The sequence below is a fragment of the Cygnus atratus genome, chromosome 11 (assembly GCF_013377495.2).
Source record: "Cygnus atratus isolate AKBS03 ecotype Queensland, Australia chromosome 11, CAtr_DNAZoo_HiC_assembly, whole genome shotgun sequence".
NCBI classification, from domain to species: domain Eukaryota; kingdom Metazoa; phylum Chordata; class Aves; order Anseriformes; family Anatidae; genus Cygnus; species Cygnus atratus.
Window position 1 is genome coordinate 18,512,991 of NC_066372.1, and position 19,618 is coordinate 18,532,608.

The window sequence follows — 19,618 nt, forward strand, 5'->3', positions numbered from 1 at the left end:
GAATGCCTCTGTATATAAAAATAGAGATGCATTTATTATTTTTTTTAGTGTTGTATATGTCTGCAGAATTAACACATGCATTTACAGGCTTGGGTGGAATATTGAAGTTAAAGTTGAATGGGATTTGAGAATATTAAAGCTTACAAATGAGAACGCGTTTTTCCTACCTCTAGCAAGTATTAGGAAAAAAAATGTACTTAAAAGTTTAAATGTTTAGATGCTAGAAAATGAATTACAATCTAAAAAGGAAAAAAGCTTGAACCTTTTCTTTCTTCCCATAGCACTCATTTAATTTAATCACTGTTCAGATAACGTAGCAGACAAGAGAGTCTATGACTAGCCATGCGAGTTGCTCTTCTGTGTTGAGGCAGATAGCGAAGTAAATGGATATGGCCACAGTAGTGTAATATGGCAAGTATGTTAACAGGTATCAAAGAACTAATTTCAGATCTGGAACAAGATCTAAAGATCACCAAATGAATGAAATTACAAATATTTCATCTGCATTCAATTTTTTTATTTTCCAAAGGACAAATCTTTGGCTTGGATTAGGGAGTATATTTTTATGTTTAGAAGATTTATATGACAATGTAAACCTGCAGAAAATTTTAGACAAAAGTCCTGCTGAGGAAATTCTTATATATTCTTTGCCTTTAACCCTTTGTTAAATAAAGATGACTTTATTTTCACTAGATTTTTTTTTGTTGTTTTTTTTAACTGGAAGAACATTTTTAAAAGGATCTCTGCGTAGTTTAAACATCTATGAATATGGAAGTGTAGTGAATTAAATAGATCTCTACATATTTTATTATGTGGGTAACTGCAGAGGAAACAGTATCTTCATGTTTGTTATAACACAGAGGAAACTTACTGGAATTGCAAGTTTTGACTGCTTCCTTGGGTGCTGCCAGAAGTCTTGCACTAATGAATGTGGTCTGCTTTGTCATCCGGAGTTATGCAGGGAACTAGGGTAGGACAGTTAGTTTTCATTTTAGCTGGATCTGTAATAAACAAATATTGTCTGAATCATGATTACTTTCTGCAGATTGCAGGTAAATATTTTGTAAAGACCAGTATAGTTTTTGATAACTTTATAAAAACATGGCTTTATTGCTTTCTTTCTAGGAAAAAAAGGAAGGTAACATTCAATGAATTATTTAACTCTCAGATCAGAATTACTCAGTGTGATATTTCAAAATCTAATTACTAAGTTAGACTGCAGTTCAGTGCTTACCTTAAGCAGTTGAATCATTTTTATATATTGGTGGATGCTGTGGAAGGTTTTCGGTCCAAAAAACACTCCTCCTTGGTGCATATTTTCTGTGCCAGAAATACTGGAATTTAATAGATATGCACAAATCACTATGAAGAATTAGTTTTCAAAGAGTAATGAAAGTATAATTAGTGCTCAGCTATTCCTAACAGAGGCATACTGAGCACAAAACTAAACTAGAACTTCTTAGAAAGTTTGTGTGACACCCAGTTACAGTGATTAATTAAAAGCTATCTTTGCCCTTTTGAGCTAGTTACTAGTTGGAGAAATGTGTTTGCTTTCTCTCTCTCTCTGTAGATGCAGTCCTGCATGTTTTATATCAGCATATTTCAGACAAATTCTTGATACTGTTGTGGTTTTTTTTTCTGGCATCCTGAGTGCCAAAACCAAAAATCCTCTGTAGTTTTTTAGCTGTTTTGTGTTTATTTACATGGTATTTTTCTTTTCTTTTTTTTATACTAGAGTACAAGCAACTGCATTTCCTAAGCTGTTAGAGCCCCGCTTCTGTTGTGGTGACTGACCAATTCCTGTTCAGTTCAGCAGTATCTATTTCCTAGGTGATTGCATCCTTGCAGTAGGATCGTGTTTGTTTATGCATCCTCATCGGTGCCTCTTTTAGCTGATGGGGTGTATGTTAACTTGTACCACTGGCTTTTTGAATGTGATTTTCCAGTAGATATGGTCAATTCTCTAAGTCTTCTCTGCCCTCCCTCTGTCCCCCAGCTCTGGAAGCCAACAGACTTAACCAAATCTAATTGCTGAATGGGTTCAGTAGTTAGCTGCAGATACAAATACTGCCATACTTTAGAGGAACTGAGCTGCTGCCAGCTATACGTCAATCTGCTTTCAACTTTTAAAGTTTTGTGAAATACTAAAGAGTTTTGTTTGTAACTAAAAGGAACTACCAAGTGGTTTCTTGCTACTGTTTTCAGCCTTTCACAATTCCCAGGAGAGGCAGAGGCTCAATTTGAGAAATGCTACTGTAAGCTTTCTGGAGAAGTGTATTAATATTGCAGAGAAAACTGTGGGCAGCTTCCAAAATACAAAATTGGTGTTCCTGTTCATTTTCTGACTTCTTCAGAAGTTGCCTATCCGCTTCAAACAAGTGACACTGATTGCTTGCTTTTAAAAGGACTGTTTTTTTTTCCTTTTTAGTAGGGGTAACAGGAAATAAGAGGATTTTCTAACAGCCTAGAATTGTATTAATTTCAGTTACTACTAAGCACTCTCTTGGGTAACAGCATGAAGCTGTTCATGATAATTTCTCTTGTATCTTCAGTGGAGGGGGGTGATAGGCATGCCCCCCCTCTCCACCTTCACAATACTTTGTCTTAAAACTGGATAAGACACTCCTTAAGAGTCAGCGTTGTCAGAGGTACTAAGGCCTTAGATTATGTCAATGATCCTTAACTCTAGACAGTGACAGGTTAGCGTTTTGTTTCTTGGGGAGCATGTCTGCATAGGAAAAGTGGCCTGGCACAGTTCTAAATGGATAAGCTGTGGAGAAGTCTTTACAACAACATACAGTTCTTTGCGTAGGTAGGAATCCTAAACTTTGCAGAATTGGTTGGGTGAATATTCCTGTGCACATGTGGCCTAGGTCAGTAGTGTATGCCGTCCAGAAAGACGGTACTGTATCCAAATGATGTCTACAGGTACACAAATATGTGACCAAGAATTATTAGTGTTTATTGAGGAAGGCGAACATTATTCAGGCTTTTTTTTAAATGCTCTGTGTTCTATCCCTTCATTGTGGCTGTTACAAAGCTGCGTTCTCCTCCACTCTCATCCATCTCTGTCACTTGAATCCACAGATGTGACTTCTTCAAAACACAATCGCTAGCAAAACAATTCTAAAGACCGTTGGCCACTGATGAATAAGTAATATGTTAGATTCTGATTGCATCCTTCTAATTAGCATTGAGAGGACTAATGTAAGATAAAAGTACAGTATTCCCAAAAATGAAAATTTGCACATCTGTACAAATGGGTTAAGGGCCAGGTTTGTGGTTGTGCTGGTGGTGGGTATGGGATGGGGAGCAGGTGAAGGCCGAGGGAAGATGAACCAGGCCCTGCTCGCAGGGTAGGCTTTGGGGCCTAGTGGAGAAGACCGTGCAACCCCTGCTTTTACATGTCCTCGTCACAGAGCTGCCAGTGTTCCTCTATCTACAGCTCTTAGGCACACGTTTTAAAATAAAAGCTTGGCTGGTTTATGATGTAGGATGCCCAGAGATAAACCACTGCAATGTTCTAAAGAAGAACTGGAACCCTTTACTCCATTATTTTTAAAGAGCTTTAAAGCTCACTGTTTACCTTGTCCCTTCCAGCTCTTGTAACTAATGCACATGGATGTTAAAGAAATTGTGCTCAATAAAACAAGAGGCCCAAGTTTAACTGTATTGAAATTGAGCTTGCTAGTAAATTATTTGAGGATATAATGAACACTACCGTGACTTCAAACTTCCGTGAGTGAAGCTGGGGCTTGCACAGAGGCCAGCTCTGTTTGAAACAACTTCTCTGCAGAAAATCTTGAAACTGCAGAAAGAAAAGGAATAATATATTGAGTGGAAATTCACAACTAATTGTAACAACTTGTTGCAGTTAAAACATTTTTGTCCTTGTTTTACCAGAGAAGGCCAATCTGTTAATAGTAATTTAAAAAGTATATTTCATTATTTAAAGAAATAATTACATAAGTCGAAAAAAAAAAAAAGATCTGGAACTTGCTTTGTGACCAGTTGAACCAACTGAGTTAGGAAAATGATTAAACTTTTGCATACTGAGGTCTGCTACCTGTAGAGAGAATAAAATTTTAAAAAATCTTTATTTTATAATCCTATGTTTTACATTTCTTCTGTTGGGAGGAAACTTTTCTGTCACGCTTGGGAAACTACACAAGAGGTGTGTTGGTGGGGATTTCTGCTTCCCATTACAGCACATAGCATGAGCTATGGAAAGCAAAGATAAGCTATACTTCTCTTTTTTGTGTAGTTAATACTTTAATTTCTGTCACCTTAAAGCTTGCAAAATAAATCTGCAGACGTATCTAACTCGTTTCTGTGAACACACGAGCAAATCTTCAGCTCCCCAGCAGCTGCAGGTGTTTGCTGCCTGCTTACATAGCAGCCTAACAATAACCTGCTCCAGGATAGCAGCACTGCTGTGGCTGTGTCCCTTTGACAATGGATCAGGAATTTATTTATTTTTTAAGGCGATTGGTAGTGGAACTAGTTTTATATCACTCTTTTCCATAATGGTGGTAATTAGGTCAATCTTACCGTTTGTAGCTTTTTCTTTTTTTTTAATTCTCTTTTCTACCTTATTTGCTTAAACAATTTTCCAAACTTGTAATGCAGGATATAAGCAAAATTGCTGCTTTGTAATCTTTTTTAAACATAACTTTATTCAACGCTTAACTTGCCTTACTTTGCCAAATTACTAATAACATTTTTCATTTGCCAAACTAAGGTTCACTGACGTTGGTCTGTAATCCTTTATTTTTTTTCTTTTTCATTCAGATGCAACCAAGAATGAGTAAGTGTTCTAGACACTGTTTCTAATAAATCACAAATGCATTAATAACCCTGGAATTTGTAAGGCATGACCTAAGACACTAACAGCCACTAGATGTAGCAACTGGTGCTTAACACTAGAAATGTCCATTGTTAACACATTCCCAGGAAATATTTTTAGGCTTATCAGGGGAAAATGTCATACATTTGATAATCGGGTCTTTTTGAATTAGCTGGTGACCAATTTCTTCTGGGTATTTTAAGTTGTCTGTTCTATTTTGCTCTCAAGAAATCCACAGGATGTTAATTAAAAGGCATTTGTTTCTGAAACCAGAAATCATTGTCTCGTAGCTGTATTATTGTGTACTCTTATACAGAAAATACAGATTTATAGTCCTCTGTAGTCTCTAATGCTGCTGTTTGCAGTTAACTTTTGAGAACTCTGAATTCATTCACATTTAAAGTTTTAGAACTCTTTCTTTATCACCATAAGGATTCCTCTGCTTGGTTTCTTACCAAAAATAACTTTTCCTCAAGCTTGAGTGTTCATCTGTTGTCCAAATGTATAAATCCATTCCTTTTAAGTGGGGAAAAAAACACCCATGGACAAAGTAATTACTGATCTGTATTGGAGCTAATTACATTTAGCTACTGTGGTGATAAGTATAATAAAAGTATTATAAACTGATACAAAAAAACTCCCAATTTTCATGCTCTCTAATTTCCAATCCAATTTCTTTAAAAACAGACTGAGACTATTTTCCTGCATTACTTCTGCTAGCTTACCTTGGATAATTTTAGTGCTTAAGATAAATCCAAGCATATACCTGTCTGTCAGCCCATTTCTATAGAAAAACCCACACGGGGGAAGAAAGAGGGGAACTGGCTGTAAAGGGTAACTGAAACCATCTACAAAATGCCCAAAGTAGAAAACAGGAAATAGTTTTGTAATCTCTTTACTCTGTGCTTACCAGGAACGTCTAATAAACCCGTAACGTCAAGGTCTATTTAGCCGAGAGGCTTATCGCCAAGCTAGGAGGAGGATGGAAGGCCCGGGGCTGCCATGCGTGCGGCAGAGGCTGGGAACAACCCTCTCGTCCCACCCCAAAAGGTTGGGTGCCCAGCGATGCCTGGAACCCCAACAGAAGGCATTTCTTGTTCCCCAAGCATCTCCTCTAATTGGTGGCAGCTCAAAGCTAATTGGAAAGGTCCATCTAGCTTACCTAAATTGACTTCTGGTGCTTTGTACTGCTTTTTAAAGACCTGATTGGTTCAAACAGCTCAATAAAATCGCTACGCTTTTCTCTGTGAAAGCAAGCACCGTCGTTTACCATTAACGATTATACAGGTAATAGGTTGCAGTAGGGTGCTCCACTGGTGATGGGTTATCTGGCTGTTGGCGTAAGCACCTGCCTCGTGTGTTGGCCCATGCGTTGTGACACGGGCAGTCGTGGGGTGACATAGCTGCATAAGCCTCCTTCCTCAGGCCGTGACGCAGTTAAGTCAGCGATCAAAATATCGACTATGTGTTGTTGGGGTAACTTCAAAAAAAGATGCAGTAGAAAAAGAAAAAGGTACAAAGGCAGGCAGCTAGTTTGGGCAGAGGTTTGGAGTGGCTCCTGTTGGGGAAATTTTTAAATTAAGCAAAGTCTTCAGTTTTTGAAAGAGGTACCGAGCATGAGTGGAGGACGGAGAATAATATAAAGGTATGTAATGTCGTGATTGGCGTGAGAACTATTATTTATTATTTTTTTGTGACTTAAAGAATGCTAGGCACTCGACAAAGCGATCAGGAAGCAGATCTAAAATAAATAAAAGTACTTTGTAGTTTTCCAGCCAACGCCTCGTTATATTGTGAAATTTGTTGCCACAGGATGTTTTGGATACTGAAAGTATGAATGGGTTCAAAAAACATTAGACAGATTTACAGAGGGCATGCCATTCACAGCTATTAAAGACCCAGATCTGTGTGCAATCTCTGCTTCAGGAAGGCCTGGAGCCACTGGTGCTGAAAGCTAGAAGGGTATATTGGGACAGGATTTCTCAATGTCTCTTGTTCTGATCTTTTTTTTTTCCTTCCCTCTTCTTCCTTGGGATCCATTACTGGGTACTTTGAGATGCAAGGCTAGATTAACCTTTCTTGTGTTATATTGCATGGGGGACCATTTTTCAAGGTGTTTGACTTCTAACGGTTTCCTGAATAGAGTTTGAAAGGGAACCAGTTATTTTGGAAAATCTTTGCCAGAAACTCATGTTTGTGTGATGTCAGTAAAGCGTTTCCTCTGTAGACAGCGGTTAACTCATATTTTCATCTCTTTCTGTTTGACGAGGTTGCGGTTGCATCCAAAGCCTAAAGGCTTTGTCTTTTCATTAAAAGGAAAAAAGCAGTCTTCAACTCTGCCACGCGATCCTTGAATAACTTTTGTAAGCCTTGCTCTCTGAGGGGACTGCCTCTTCCTGCTGCAGTCAAACGGAGAAGTTTTTGTCTTCATGTTTGAAGAGAAGCAAGGCTGAAGTTTTTGTTTTTGTTCATTTCCCCAGGTGAGGCAGGGGTAGAAAAAAATGCACAAAAAGTTAAATAGATTAGTAATGCTGCTCTGCAAACACGAGCATATGCTGCCACCTCGGGGGAATCCTCACATGGATAATGTCACTTTACACTGACATCAGTAAAATTATGTGCATGTAAATGTCAGTGCTTTTAGGATTCATCCCTTAATTTCACTGAATTATTGTTCATTAGAAAGATACTAATTTCCACCTTTTTTTTGGTAATTTTTTCCATCCCTCTGCCTGTGCCCTTTCCTTCTTCCTCTCAGAAAACAGCAAACATCTGTGATTTTACTGAGTAAATGATCTCTTAAAGTCTCTTAAAGTTTAAAATGTGATCATTTTACTTTTGTGTGTTCCTTTTGTCTTTTCAGGACAGCCCAGAAACTTGCAAGATCTATGCCGAATTAAAATCCGACAGTGTATAGGCCTTCAAAACCTAAAACTCCTTGATGAACTACCCATTGCCAAGGTCATGAAAGACTACTTAAAACACAAATTTGATGATATCTGATATCCATGAAGAGAAGAACTCTGAGCAAGATTAGTTATATTCCAGATACTGAAGAGGCTTGTTGCCTTGCACAAAGTATATCCTATGCAAATTCTGATTTTTCTGTGAAGTCAGAAGGCAGGTATACACTTCCTTGGGTTTTTTATACCACACGCTAGAAGGTCTTAATTTTTGGTTTCTTGGTCCAAGTTTACAAGGTCCAAGCTTTCTATACGATATTACATTTTAAAAGTTGCTGTTGGGTTTTCATTTGTTTGTTTTCACATTAAGTGTGCGGACTTGCGGTGGAGATGGAATGTAGCCTCTCAAGGGAAGTGACTGGTTTGAATTGGCATGCTGAGCAATTATTCAACAAAGAGTTTGGAAATCAAGGCACCAGTCCTGCAAAGGGATACTGATAGAGAGACCTTCAGAGCCCTGTTGTCTGTTGGAGCTACCAGGGCGTATGTTTTTGCAGGATAGAGGGAAGAGTTGATAATCAATGTGTAATTGGGTACTGTATGAATATAATTTGGAAATTAAAAAAGGAAAAAAAAAAAAAAAGGAAAAAAATGCAGTCACCCTATTAAATTTGAGGGTCTATAGATTGGCTCTTTTATTTTATTCTCTTCCTTATTACTGTAGTTTGGATGCCCATAAAATTCAGGCCCTCTTCTTTCCCGACATTCCCTGTAAAACGGGCGGCTGTTTGTAAGTCTGTTTTTAGCAGTGACAGTACACTACAAAGAGGCATAGCCTCGGTATTTTTTACATTAACTTAAGAGTAAACAAAGTTAGATTTTTGAAGCCAATGTATTCTGTTTCTCATACAGTGCCTCCTGTGCAATAATCTTTCTGATGTATTTTCCCTTTATGTGTGATTTTTTTTCCTCCCCCCCACTATTCCTCATTTAGTCTCAGTGCATTATTTGTGAGAATAGGAACTGCTGCCTCACTGTAGTGTTGATGTGACATTACTAAAATGATGGTGGCAGTTGCTGTTCGTTATTAATCCCTGAATTTCATGAATGTATAACCTGCTTTATTTCACTTTCAGTTGAAATTTTATCTACGGGTTCTCAGCCAAATTGTGTCCATTTAAAAAAGAAGAAATTGGCCAAGCCCTTTTAATTGTAAAGGCAGTGATGGATTTTGTTGTTATTGCTCTGAAATTCAATTTGTTTCAGGTTAGAGAGTGGGAAGTGCACGTAAGCGTTAAGTTGCATCTTATATGTGCACAAACAAGAAAACACCCCCTTCATATTGGAAACTTAAATTTTGCAAACATCAAGTGGTTTCCTATTAATCCGAAAACAGCAACTGAAAGGAGTACTGCAATTCGGCTACTGAATGTGTTTTTCATACTAGGTATTGAAAAGATCTGTTAAAGAGCTTTGTTTCTGACCATAAAAAATGAAGTTCTTGCTATCAAAAAAAAAAAAGATTGGGCCAAAAATTGCAGTTGTTTCACTCTCTTTATTTTCAAGGGATTATGGAGTCATCATAAGGTTCTTGCCAGTGTCTTCTACTTTTGTTTTGCCATCCTACTGACTCCAGAAGGGCCTCTCTAATACCAGGAGTGCTTTTATACCAATTATACCAATGGAAGCGGGAAGATGGAAGGAACAATGGTGGCTTTTAATTTTAACACTGTCACTTTCAAAATATTTAGTATTAAAAATATATAAAAAAAAAAAAAAAAGGCAAGAGAAGCAGGTATACTCATTTAACTGTGCTAGTTCCTTTTAATATCTTAGAGCCCCAGGTTGCAGTTCCTTGAGCATGAACGTTATCACTGATAATGGCTGCACCAGGGACTATGGCAAGCAGTTGTCTCCCTGTTGTGCCCAACCTTGCATCAGGTTTCCTAGTGAAAATAAGTGATTTTGGAGATTTATGACTCAGAGGATTGGTGATGGGATGTTGAACCTTTTTATCTCTAACTTGCAGTGGTTCAAGTCCAGCCTGCTCGAGCAGTGACTAAAAGTAAATGTGAGCAGCAGGAGCACGCGTGGCCACCTCTAGGCAGTAGAGCTTGATGATGCTCCTGCAGGTGACATGAGATGGTGGTGGCACTGTCACGGAGACAAACTGTGTGTGTGGCTGGGGTGTGCACATGAGCCCGGGTGCGTGAGGAGTCCTTCAGCTTTTCCCGAAGCAGGAAGGGTCGGCCCTTAGGATCTTTAAGCTCTGAGACACTATGGAAGTTAGGAACTGGCAGATTTGAAGCATGAATCTTTGCTTTTGTGACATGAGATCAGAACCTTAAAACTGCTTTTTTTTCCTTTAAATACTTAGCATTGTTCACTACACCTGTAAGTTGGTCTAAACCAATATCCTTCCCCATTGAATTTTTACAGTAACATTTTCTAAGGTAATCTAGAGTATATTTTAGTTGCAATCTATATTAAGGCAAATTATTTGTTCTGTCTGTTGCTGTGACTGAAGAAAATTATGGAAGACTTTGGTAACAAGAGTGCTATTTAATGAAGAAATGTGTAATTCCATTATTTATTGTTTGAGGTTTGTTTTTTGGTTATTTCTTCTAAGTAACTGACATCTAAAGGGAACACACATACACTTCAGGCCAGTAAAAAGCCTTTCTTTTGAATTCATTTTCATCCTATCCTCTTTCTCCTCCCCAAGGTGGAGGGAAGCCCTCATTTCTTATATGCTAAGCCATCTCTTGCAGCTGGTTTCCCTGACCTTGATTCAGCGAAGCACTGCAGCACGTGTATTTCTGAACCTACTGATAGTTCTGTTCTCTATCCTAATTTATACATGTGCCCAAGTGAAGTATGATTATTAATTTGTTAATCCTACCCAAATTTCAATAATGTGGAATCTGGTCTTTTTTTATTATTTTAAATATTGTGCACAAATACTTTGAGGAAGAAAATGGATTTTGTTTTTTTTTTTTTTCATTTGGACTAGAATGTGGAAAAAGAAGTGCATAACACAGTTTTGTTGTGTAGCCTAGTTCCATTACCATAAAATTCACAGTTGAACACTTTTATTAAACCTTTAAAAATTGGCAAATACACCAAAGAATCAATATGAGTAAAAGACTCTGATCATTAACAAACTGCAAACCTCATCCTTTAAAACAAAGCGGAAAGTTTTTGTAAATATTCATGTTTATAAATGTACAGCAGATTAAGAGTGTTTTTTAGATTATTTAATTACCATATTTCTAAACTATTTACATTATAGACAATACTTGTTAGTTTGAAAAGCTCTTGAGTGTTTTTTTGTTTGTTTGTTTTGTTTTTTTGTTTTATAAATTCATTATCACTCATGCTTGGAATAACTTTGGCTTCCTTGGGATAGCACGGAAAACTCATTTTTTGGCTCTAGTTGGCGATAGTAGGAGAACACATCTGGACAGACTCATCAGAAACACCCTGAGGCAAAAGAGAATATGTAGCATGTTTACCAGGGTGGACCTGGACTAGCTGAAAGATTTGGGATCCTAACTTTCTCAGTTAAATCTGTCCAGAGCCCCCAGTGATGTTGTAACAAGAGCAACTCCCAACCTTCCCACAAGTCCAGCTTCCATGCAACTCTGTGTTATCAATATCACGATGTATTTTGTTCTTCCTTTGCAATGTAAGCTTTTGCTTTGGGTCAATTCAAATTTTAAGAAGAAAAAGAAGTTGAATCTGGTTAAAAACCTTTTTTTTGGTTTATATTCTGTTTATTTCCAATGTAACATTTTAATAACATGATACCACTTTACGCATTTTTTTTCTCAATGTTTGTCTGTCTCTTCCACTCCTTTTCCCATCTCCAGAGCACGTTATTCTGGTAATGCATTTGGTACTCCAATTTGCCCCCTCGAGTAGGAGTTCAGATGTGCATTTTACCAGTAAATCAGAGAATAAAACTCACTCTGCACACTAGAGCTGGGCTTCAGAAGGGGGAACAAGCTGGTCTCTAGTTATGAATAGTTGGGTTTTCCCTGCTCCGATTCCAGTGCAACCACTTCAAGGTCTTCCAAAAGTTTCACCTTTCCTTCTCAAGTTCATAGGCTGACTAAAACACATAAATGGACCAAATAGAGGTCACGCTTTGCAGATGAATCTGTTCTGTGTCTATTTACTAATAAAAGTTGAATAAGGGGCCTCTATGTGAATACTCCTGGCATGCAAATGGGAACTGGAAGCAATTGGCTTCAGTCATGAGAGTGATGTATAAGCTAAAGTTGCAGTAAAGTTTTGAACCCTAAAAATCTGGAGAAGGAGCAGCCTAGATTAAAAAACATAAGCATTACTGCTAAAGGGGGAGAGAGGGGGGAGATGTTTTCCATTGCCCGGTAGCAAACTATGCAAACATCGCTGGAGTACATAAGCTCTGCAACCAACAGTTGTGTTTAGAACTGTTGATGATAGTTGCTAACAGACTGGTCACTGGTGTATTTACTAAATGCTGTTAAAAACTTTGTTCCTGTTTATGTATCCTATTTCCTGTTTGAGTGTTCACTTGTTAAGTTTAAAACAATTAATGACTAATGTTACTACTTTAAAAAAAAATTTACAAGCTGTTGACAAATGATGTTGTTTAGAGTATACAATCTTACCAGGTATTGGTGTAAGTGTGTGATAAGGAAGTATACATATTTCAGATAGCAAAAGTCTTTTTTTTTACCATAGTGTGTAACAAAGCTTTTGCTTTTTTGAGAGCGGAATGATGGAGCTGATGAAAATGAGCAAAGATCACGGAGATGAGTTCTGCACTGGCTCTGCCATGCATTTCCCCGAACAGCCTGGGCTGAAGAATTTAACTTCTTTGCTCTAGTTTCTCCCCTCTGCTTGGGTTGGGGCTACAACAGTGTCAAAGGCTTTACAAAATTCTCTGAAACTGGAATAATATCGAAAGGCTGAAGTTGTTCTTTTCCCATATCACTAGCATATTGATTTTTTTCTGTCTAATTCTACTTCTTGACTTAAGTTATTAACCAAAGTATAGCTCAAGATGTTGTTATTTAATCTCATGACAATAAGAAACAAACCAGATATATGCATTGCCTTACGAAACCATGCTACCAGGAATTCCTGAGCCAGTGCATTCCCCAGGGATCCACAATGTGCAGCTGGAGCAGCAAAAAGTTGGGATCGAAAGCTGCGTTGACTTTTATTGGGAAATCTCCAGCTGTCTAGCGAAGAAATCGGAACCCCAGCTGTTTCCTCCACATCTGGGATCTCTAGTGCTGCTGACTGCTCTTTGTGAGGTCCCAGGTAAGTTTTGAACACTGTTAAGTTAAAGGATTGTTCTTATGCTTGCAAGAAGGATGTGTGGCGCATCTACGGAGGGTACTTTTAAAAGGTCTGAAGGTATCCCTGTACCTTCTCTTCTGCCCATTTTTTTTGTATAGTGACATTTGTGTAGTATTACAGCAAGTGTGTTTAAGAGCTACAGATGATACAGAGTACGGTTTTTCCCCCAGATTTTTACTCAGTCTATTGCAATGTTTCATAGCTATCAACATCCATGAAGTATTCCTCAAAGGTCTGGAAAAGGTGAGTGAAAATCAAGCTTACAGTCAGTACATTATACAGGGGTAAATGCTGTTACGAGAAAATTTAAGTCTAAAAATGACTGATGTACAGCAAGGAGCACCTATTTTTTGTTAAAGACCACAACATTGGTCATAACTCTTCTGTTCAGACTTGCAGAAATGAGTCTATTTGCAGTCTTACTATTCTCTAAATATATAGATATTAATATATCAATATTAATAGTTAAATATACTGGATCATCTTCTGCTCTGTCACTTCCATTAACTCCTGTTACCAAATTCTGTCCTCATTTCTGACTTTTACCATTGTAACTCAATGATGCTGATTGTTACTTCACATTTAAAATAGCGTAAAAGAGCAAATAATTCATTTGGATAGCCAGCTCTCAGTCCTGCTTCTTGCCTTATGGCCTAATGAGGAGAGTACTTAAAATGCTGTTAATGCAACCTGCACTCACAATGCATTTAGAATTCTAGGCTGTGAATTTGTTTAGCATCTTGTTGGCTGGAACATTTAGAGCTGACTTGTCATTAATACATCTGAGCCTAAAGTGAGGCAGTGAAAAGTTGCGTGTCTGTCCTTTTCAGCTCTAAGCCAATTCTGTGTGATTTTTAGGTTCTCCTCTGTTATTACCTGACTACAGTGTTTGCATGGGATAACAAATTTAGATTCAGTTTGCTCCAGTGCTTGATTTTTAAACAACAGAGCGTGGCCAGCTGGAGGGCATGGGTTATTGAAATGTAACTTCCAAGCCATACATCTCCCAAGCCGCTCAACCAGAGATTCATCCCCTAGCGATCTGGATACAGCTCACCTTGTAACAGGTTATAATATTGCTGTTAGGAAGCAAAAACAAATTTTTAGAGAGCAATCAGTCTGAAAATAGTGACTGGGATGTTTGGTAGGAGGATGAGGTTGAGATGTGGGATTGTGTGTGAGAGAGCAGAAAATGTTCCTTCTGATCTTATGGAATTGTCTGGTATGGGGCTTGTTGGGAGTTTGAATGTCCTTAGTATAAAATAATCTGCATCAGTATTTGAGTCTGTTCCTTCTCTGCTTCGTGTAAGCTATTTAATGGTTAGTGAGCCAGAAAACAAATTGTGTTTTCTTATGGTTCAAGCACCCTCCTGACTTTGATTTCAAGTTCTCACTCTGAACCAGGCAGAGCAATTAAGGATGGGGATTTGAACTAATTCCTAGTTCCTACCTCTTAATGTTGTGATTGCAGGGTTATAAAATTGTGCCAAAGAGAGGGAACACCTACCAACACTCCTACAGTCTCTGAGGCTGACCCTGCAAAGTCACTGAAAGCAGCAACCCAGCTGAGTGGCATTCACCCTAATGTCTCTTACACGTGTGAACGAAGACCTGATGCTTGTGGGAGTTTTTTTTGTCCCTGCTTATCTTTTCTCCAGGTAGATTACAGGTAACTTAAACCTCCTTTGCCTCCCCGAGCACCTTGCCACAGGCTCTGGTGGTATTTGTCTCTTGTCTTTGATACCGGTGCTGGCCTTCTCCTCCTCGTCACAGCTTCATTTCCACACCAGGTCGCTGAGGAGGGCAGGGAACGAGGCCTCCCTTGCTGTGAAGGATCCCAGCAGGCGGATCACATCACAGGAAGGACGTGGGAAAGGAATTGTTGCCACAATGCTGGGATGTTGTGGCTGGAACATGTCGGTCTTAATGCTGTCCCCTCTGTCCTCTGCCTCTTTCAGGCATTAGTTTCCTGTCGTCAGCTTGCCCTGCACCATTTCCTCAGCATGAAGGCAGAGTAGCTGGAAAAGGAAGGGTGATGAGGAAGAGGAGACCATGGGGCTGAAGATAAAGGTGGCAGTGACCATTAGTATGTGTGCCTCGAGTGGTGGCTAGGGGAAGGCCCATGTCTTTGTCACAGGGTGGCTGGGCTGCTATTGATCTGTTGTTAATGTAAGTGAAAAATCGTAGGGTGCTAGTTCTCGTGATACTGCTGATGACTATATGACTTGGTTTTTATTTTATTTTAATCTGCTTACTTGGCTAAAGAATCAATACTTTTACAAACAAAATATCTTACCGAACACTTTCATTGACTTCGGTGTCAGTGTTTCATCCCGGATCACTGATTTGTCCTGTGTTGTTGTAAGACTTGAGCATGCTCAGCAAACTTCTTTCTCATCACCACCAGTTACAATTTTAATGGATCAAACTCTAACGGCACAACAAAATCTTGTGTTGGCATATCCGCATAATGAGTACTATATTCTGTACCTGTGCTTCTAGTTGGTTCTTATCCCAGTAAATGAAATTATTTGGCTTTCCTCGAGTCTTGTTGGGTGTTAGCAGCCAGTATTAGAACACTTCACTTCAAGCAGTTCCAAATAAGACTTTCTTTGAACAGTGATCCAGATATGGACAATTCCAGTGTTGTCTGGTAAATGGCTTCAGGGTGCCTCTGCTATTAATTGAGTCTTGTGCTTTGCATTTTCATCTTCTCACCAGGGTATAACACTGATCATTTTTCCCCTCAAGCCATTTTGCCAGAATTTTCTAAAATCTACCATTTGGAGCAAAGAAAAACTTCACTGAATGTGGATTGCTTTCAAAATTCACTGGCCTACCTTCTGTCTTGGTAAAAGAACAGCTTTTACTGAGAGCAGACCCTGTGTTTTCAAGGGCGTTTTTGTCTGCCACTGCATTCTGCCCAGATGTTCAGTGTCTTAACTGGTGATTTGTAACTTGTAGCTATCTTGTCAATAAAGCATCTTTTTATCAAATGCATGCAGTGCAACAGTTATTAGTTATATACGTATATACAGCTCAGCTTGCTGGCTTTGAGTATTTCCTGTGCTTCATAAATACTTATATAATCTGTTATGCAGGCTCAGCTGTTCTTAATTCTAATGTGATTCATATCGTGCTTAGAAATTTGACATTCTTGGCTTGTCAGAAATATTAATGTATGTTAGTGCCATATCTATTGAAAATTGACATGTTTTTTGCCGTGCTTTAATTTTCACTTCTTTATATTGCAGCATTCCACATTGAGCAACACGGCATTGTTTGCTTTTAAATTTCCCTCTCTCCCTCGGTCTTGAGAAACCAGAAATAATTAGATTATATCTTTCTCTTGGCTTGCAGAGTTTTCACTTGTAATGAATTATGCCATGCAAAACTGTATCCCTCCAGTGAGAATTTGGTTGTCATTGTTATGAGCTACATCTGGACTGGATAATTCTTTGTACTTTGCACTACAAAGACTTTTTGCCCATGGCTTGGCGTCAGAAATTGTACCTCGTCAGCAAGTAGGAATATCTCCTTCCTCTAGCAAGAGTGCCACGCTTAACCCCCTCAGGCCTTTCTGCTGTGGGCAGAGCTGTTACACGGACACGAACGTGGCTCTGAAGCTCCAGAGATGCAGCTGAACCACCTGGCCAAGGCCTTCAAGACTTCCACCAAATAACCCTCTAGCCTGTGCTTCAACCTCCTGGGCATTAAATGGTACTTCCCTTGGGTTTTATTTCTGAACAGTATTGGTGGTTGAAGCTGGTATGGCCTTGACTCTGTGTTTATAGACAGCTGAAAGTATTATGGGAATGCTGAGCTCCTGTGGACGGGTCCCCCTTCTCCACTGTGTCACGGGCACCAGAAGGGTAGTTCAGACTTCTGTCTACTTAAGCCAAATAATCTGTCCCAATAAGTGAATGAAAATTTATCTTCAGAAGGAATTTGAATGCACCTTAAAGTCCCATATGATGACAAATCAAAACCCTTTACTGTTAAGCCATTTCTGTGTTTAATTATCCTGCCACAGAGGAACCGAAGCTTTTGTTTCCCGGTTGAGTCTTTCAGCTGGGAAATAATGAATGTTTCTGTGTCTCTGTAAAGTCTTTCATCTTGATGATATCATGTTCTTGTATAATCATTGGGGTAGTAACTGATTACTATTCAGACTTCCTCTTTAAAATGAGACTTAGAGTTTCGCTCTCTTACTCCCCATATGATTTTTGTTGTCATTATCCTTTATGTCATGCTCTTTATTGAACATTTGCATGGTGTGGAGCCACCACTTCCTTACTGAGGCTGTTTGATTCTGACAAGGCTTTATAAAAACAAACCTTGTTTGGATGATTCTCTTATTTGTGAAGTAATGAAGAAGCAATGCCCTTCAGTTCCCAGAAAAGAAAGCTAAAATCTTGTGGGTTTTGGGTTTTGGTGGTTTTTGTTTGTTACCCCCCCCCCCCAGCCTATCTGCTCGGTCAAGAGAGCATCAAGCACTCGAAACAGAAGTGCCCCAGTTTGCAGAAACCTTGGAAGTTGCTCTAATTGCTCACTCCTAAAATATTTCCTTACATAAGAGTCATACTCAGAACTGGTGCTGGAAGAAATACTCTCATTGAAGCATAAAGGTGGGCTGGTCTTGAATTTAAATAACATTTGAGTGCAGCTTTTCTCTGCCCATGCAGAAGGAAATGGACAGCTTCAAAATGCTTTTGAAGCCTCATTTTTATCCTTTGTTTCCTGTCCTCATCCATTTCTTCTCCCATCTTTTTCCAAAATGTATTAGAGCAAACAGTGAAGTCAACTATTCTGACAAAAAAAACTTCGAATTAAAATCCTGTATTTCTATGTTGTGTATACTTTCTTGAAACTTATGTTTTTATTACAGAGTGTAAATGAAGTCCAGATATGGCCCCACAATCTGCTGTTGATCTCTGTAGTGTGATCGCTTGTAAAGACAGGAGATAAGCTGCTGCTTAGTCGAGTTTCCTTGACTCATCCGTCTTACCAGAACATACTGCAGCATAGATACGTCGTATTTTAAGTAGCATTTATTCTCAAAGTAGCTAGTCGCAGCTGCCTTTTATTCCTGCAGCACACAGATGTGAGGTTACAGTACAGAGCTCCCCCCAGAATGATGTATTGCTATCATGACCTTGACTTCTGCTCTTACGGAGGCTCACGGCCATAAAAATCACTTTGTTCAAGAGCAGTGGCTGTAACAAATAAGCTTAGCTAAACCATCACTTTTTCACTTTTACTGATTTCACTCTTCTGCTTTATGACAGAGGTTAATACAGAGAATTAGATTTCAGTGACATTGTTTAAACCTCTTTATCCTTGTCTAATTAAACTGAATGCTTTAAAGATGATTCATGTTGCTTGACGCCCTTGCATCTAAATACTCTTTTAGAATACTCTTTTAGTTAGAAAGTAAAGGAGAAGTGCAGACCAGAAATTCCAATCAGCCTTCAATTCAGTGATTGAGAGAATTATTGTTGGTTTCTTTTGTTTTTAAACTTTCACTAGGAAGCGTTACACTTTTCCAGTATCTGTTGTGATGTTAGCCAGATCCTGGATAGGCAGATTCCCAGCTGGAGCTGGCAGATGTGTTCAAGTGACAGTTTGTTTCTGTGACTTCTTTGTACTCACCAAAGTTTTCATGCAATAACTAGCTTTATCTGCTTGTTCAAGCTCCTAACAATTTAATAGTTTAGGAAGTCCCTCGGATATCTGTTGTCTTTGTGGGATTTTTTGGTTTTTATTGTCAGACTCTCAACATCGGTGCCGTTGTTAACTTCCAGCATTTACCCCTCCACACACACCCCAGGAAAGCTTCCCTCCTCGCCCTTTTCTGAAACCCAAGCGTGCTTTGCTCCTGTGGATTTGGTACTGCAGAGCAGACACCCCTTTGATGTGCCACCCAGCATGGGTTGTTGGTAGGACCCAGAACGAGGCACCACCTTCCCTCGCCCCCATCTCCCCATGCATCCAGCCTTCTGGTTGGGGAGCTGTGCTGGTACAGAAGCCCAAAGGAGGGGGATCAGGGCTGTTTGACGCCCCATGTAAAGTTTCCCTCATCATAGTTGTGGTCTTGTGGCACATTCTTTCACTTTTTATCAGCTCAGTCAACATGGAGACACTGAAACAAAAGGTTTCTGCCGTAGTACGAATGCTTCTCAAGCTACCAGGGCTTACTCAGTTTTGCATAATGCTTTGGGTACTGCCTCTCCCCGAAGGTGTGGTGTGAGTAACGAAGGCAGGGCTGAAAGGGACTCTGGTTTCCCCTCCTCCTCACTGCAGGAGTTCGTGATATAAAGAGCACAGTACTTCAGTGATATTTGTTTCTGTTTCTGCTTGTGGGCTTTTCACAATACTGTGGTCAGGAAGATGACAAGATAAAGGATGACTAGTTTAAATTTCCTCCCTCTTTTGGAAGAGGAATAACCCCCTTTTCTGATTATATTTCCTCTCCCCTCTGTTTGAAATGTTGACTCAGAAATCCATCACAAAG

General features: G+C 39.1%; 1 protein-coding gene across 2 annotated transcripts in view; it reads left to right on the forward strand.

Annotated features, from left to right (window-relative positions):
* The window catches only part of ASB7 (ankyrin repeat and SOCS box containing 7), a 32,453-nt gene extending 20,219 nt beyond the window's left edge, over nt 1–12,234 (forward strand). For both annotated transcript variants that reach the window (XM_035554825.2, XM_035554826.2), the window contains one exon: nt 7,710–12,234. In XM_035554825.2, coding sequence (XP_035410718.1) covers nt 7,710–7,849 — 140 coding nt within the window. In that variant the 3' untranslated portion in view covers nt 7,850–12,234. The remainder of the gene's footprint in view (nt 1–7,709) is intronic.
* The last annotated feature ends 7,384 nt before the right edge of the window (nt 12,235–19,618 follow it).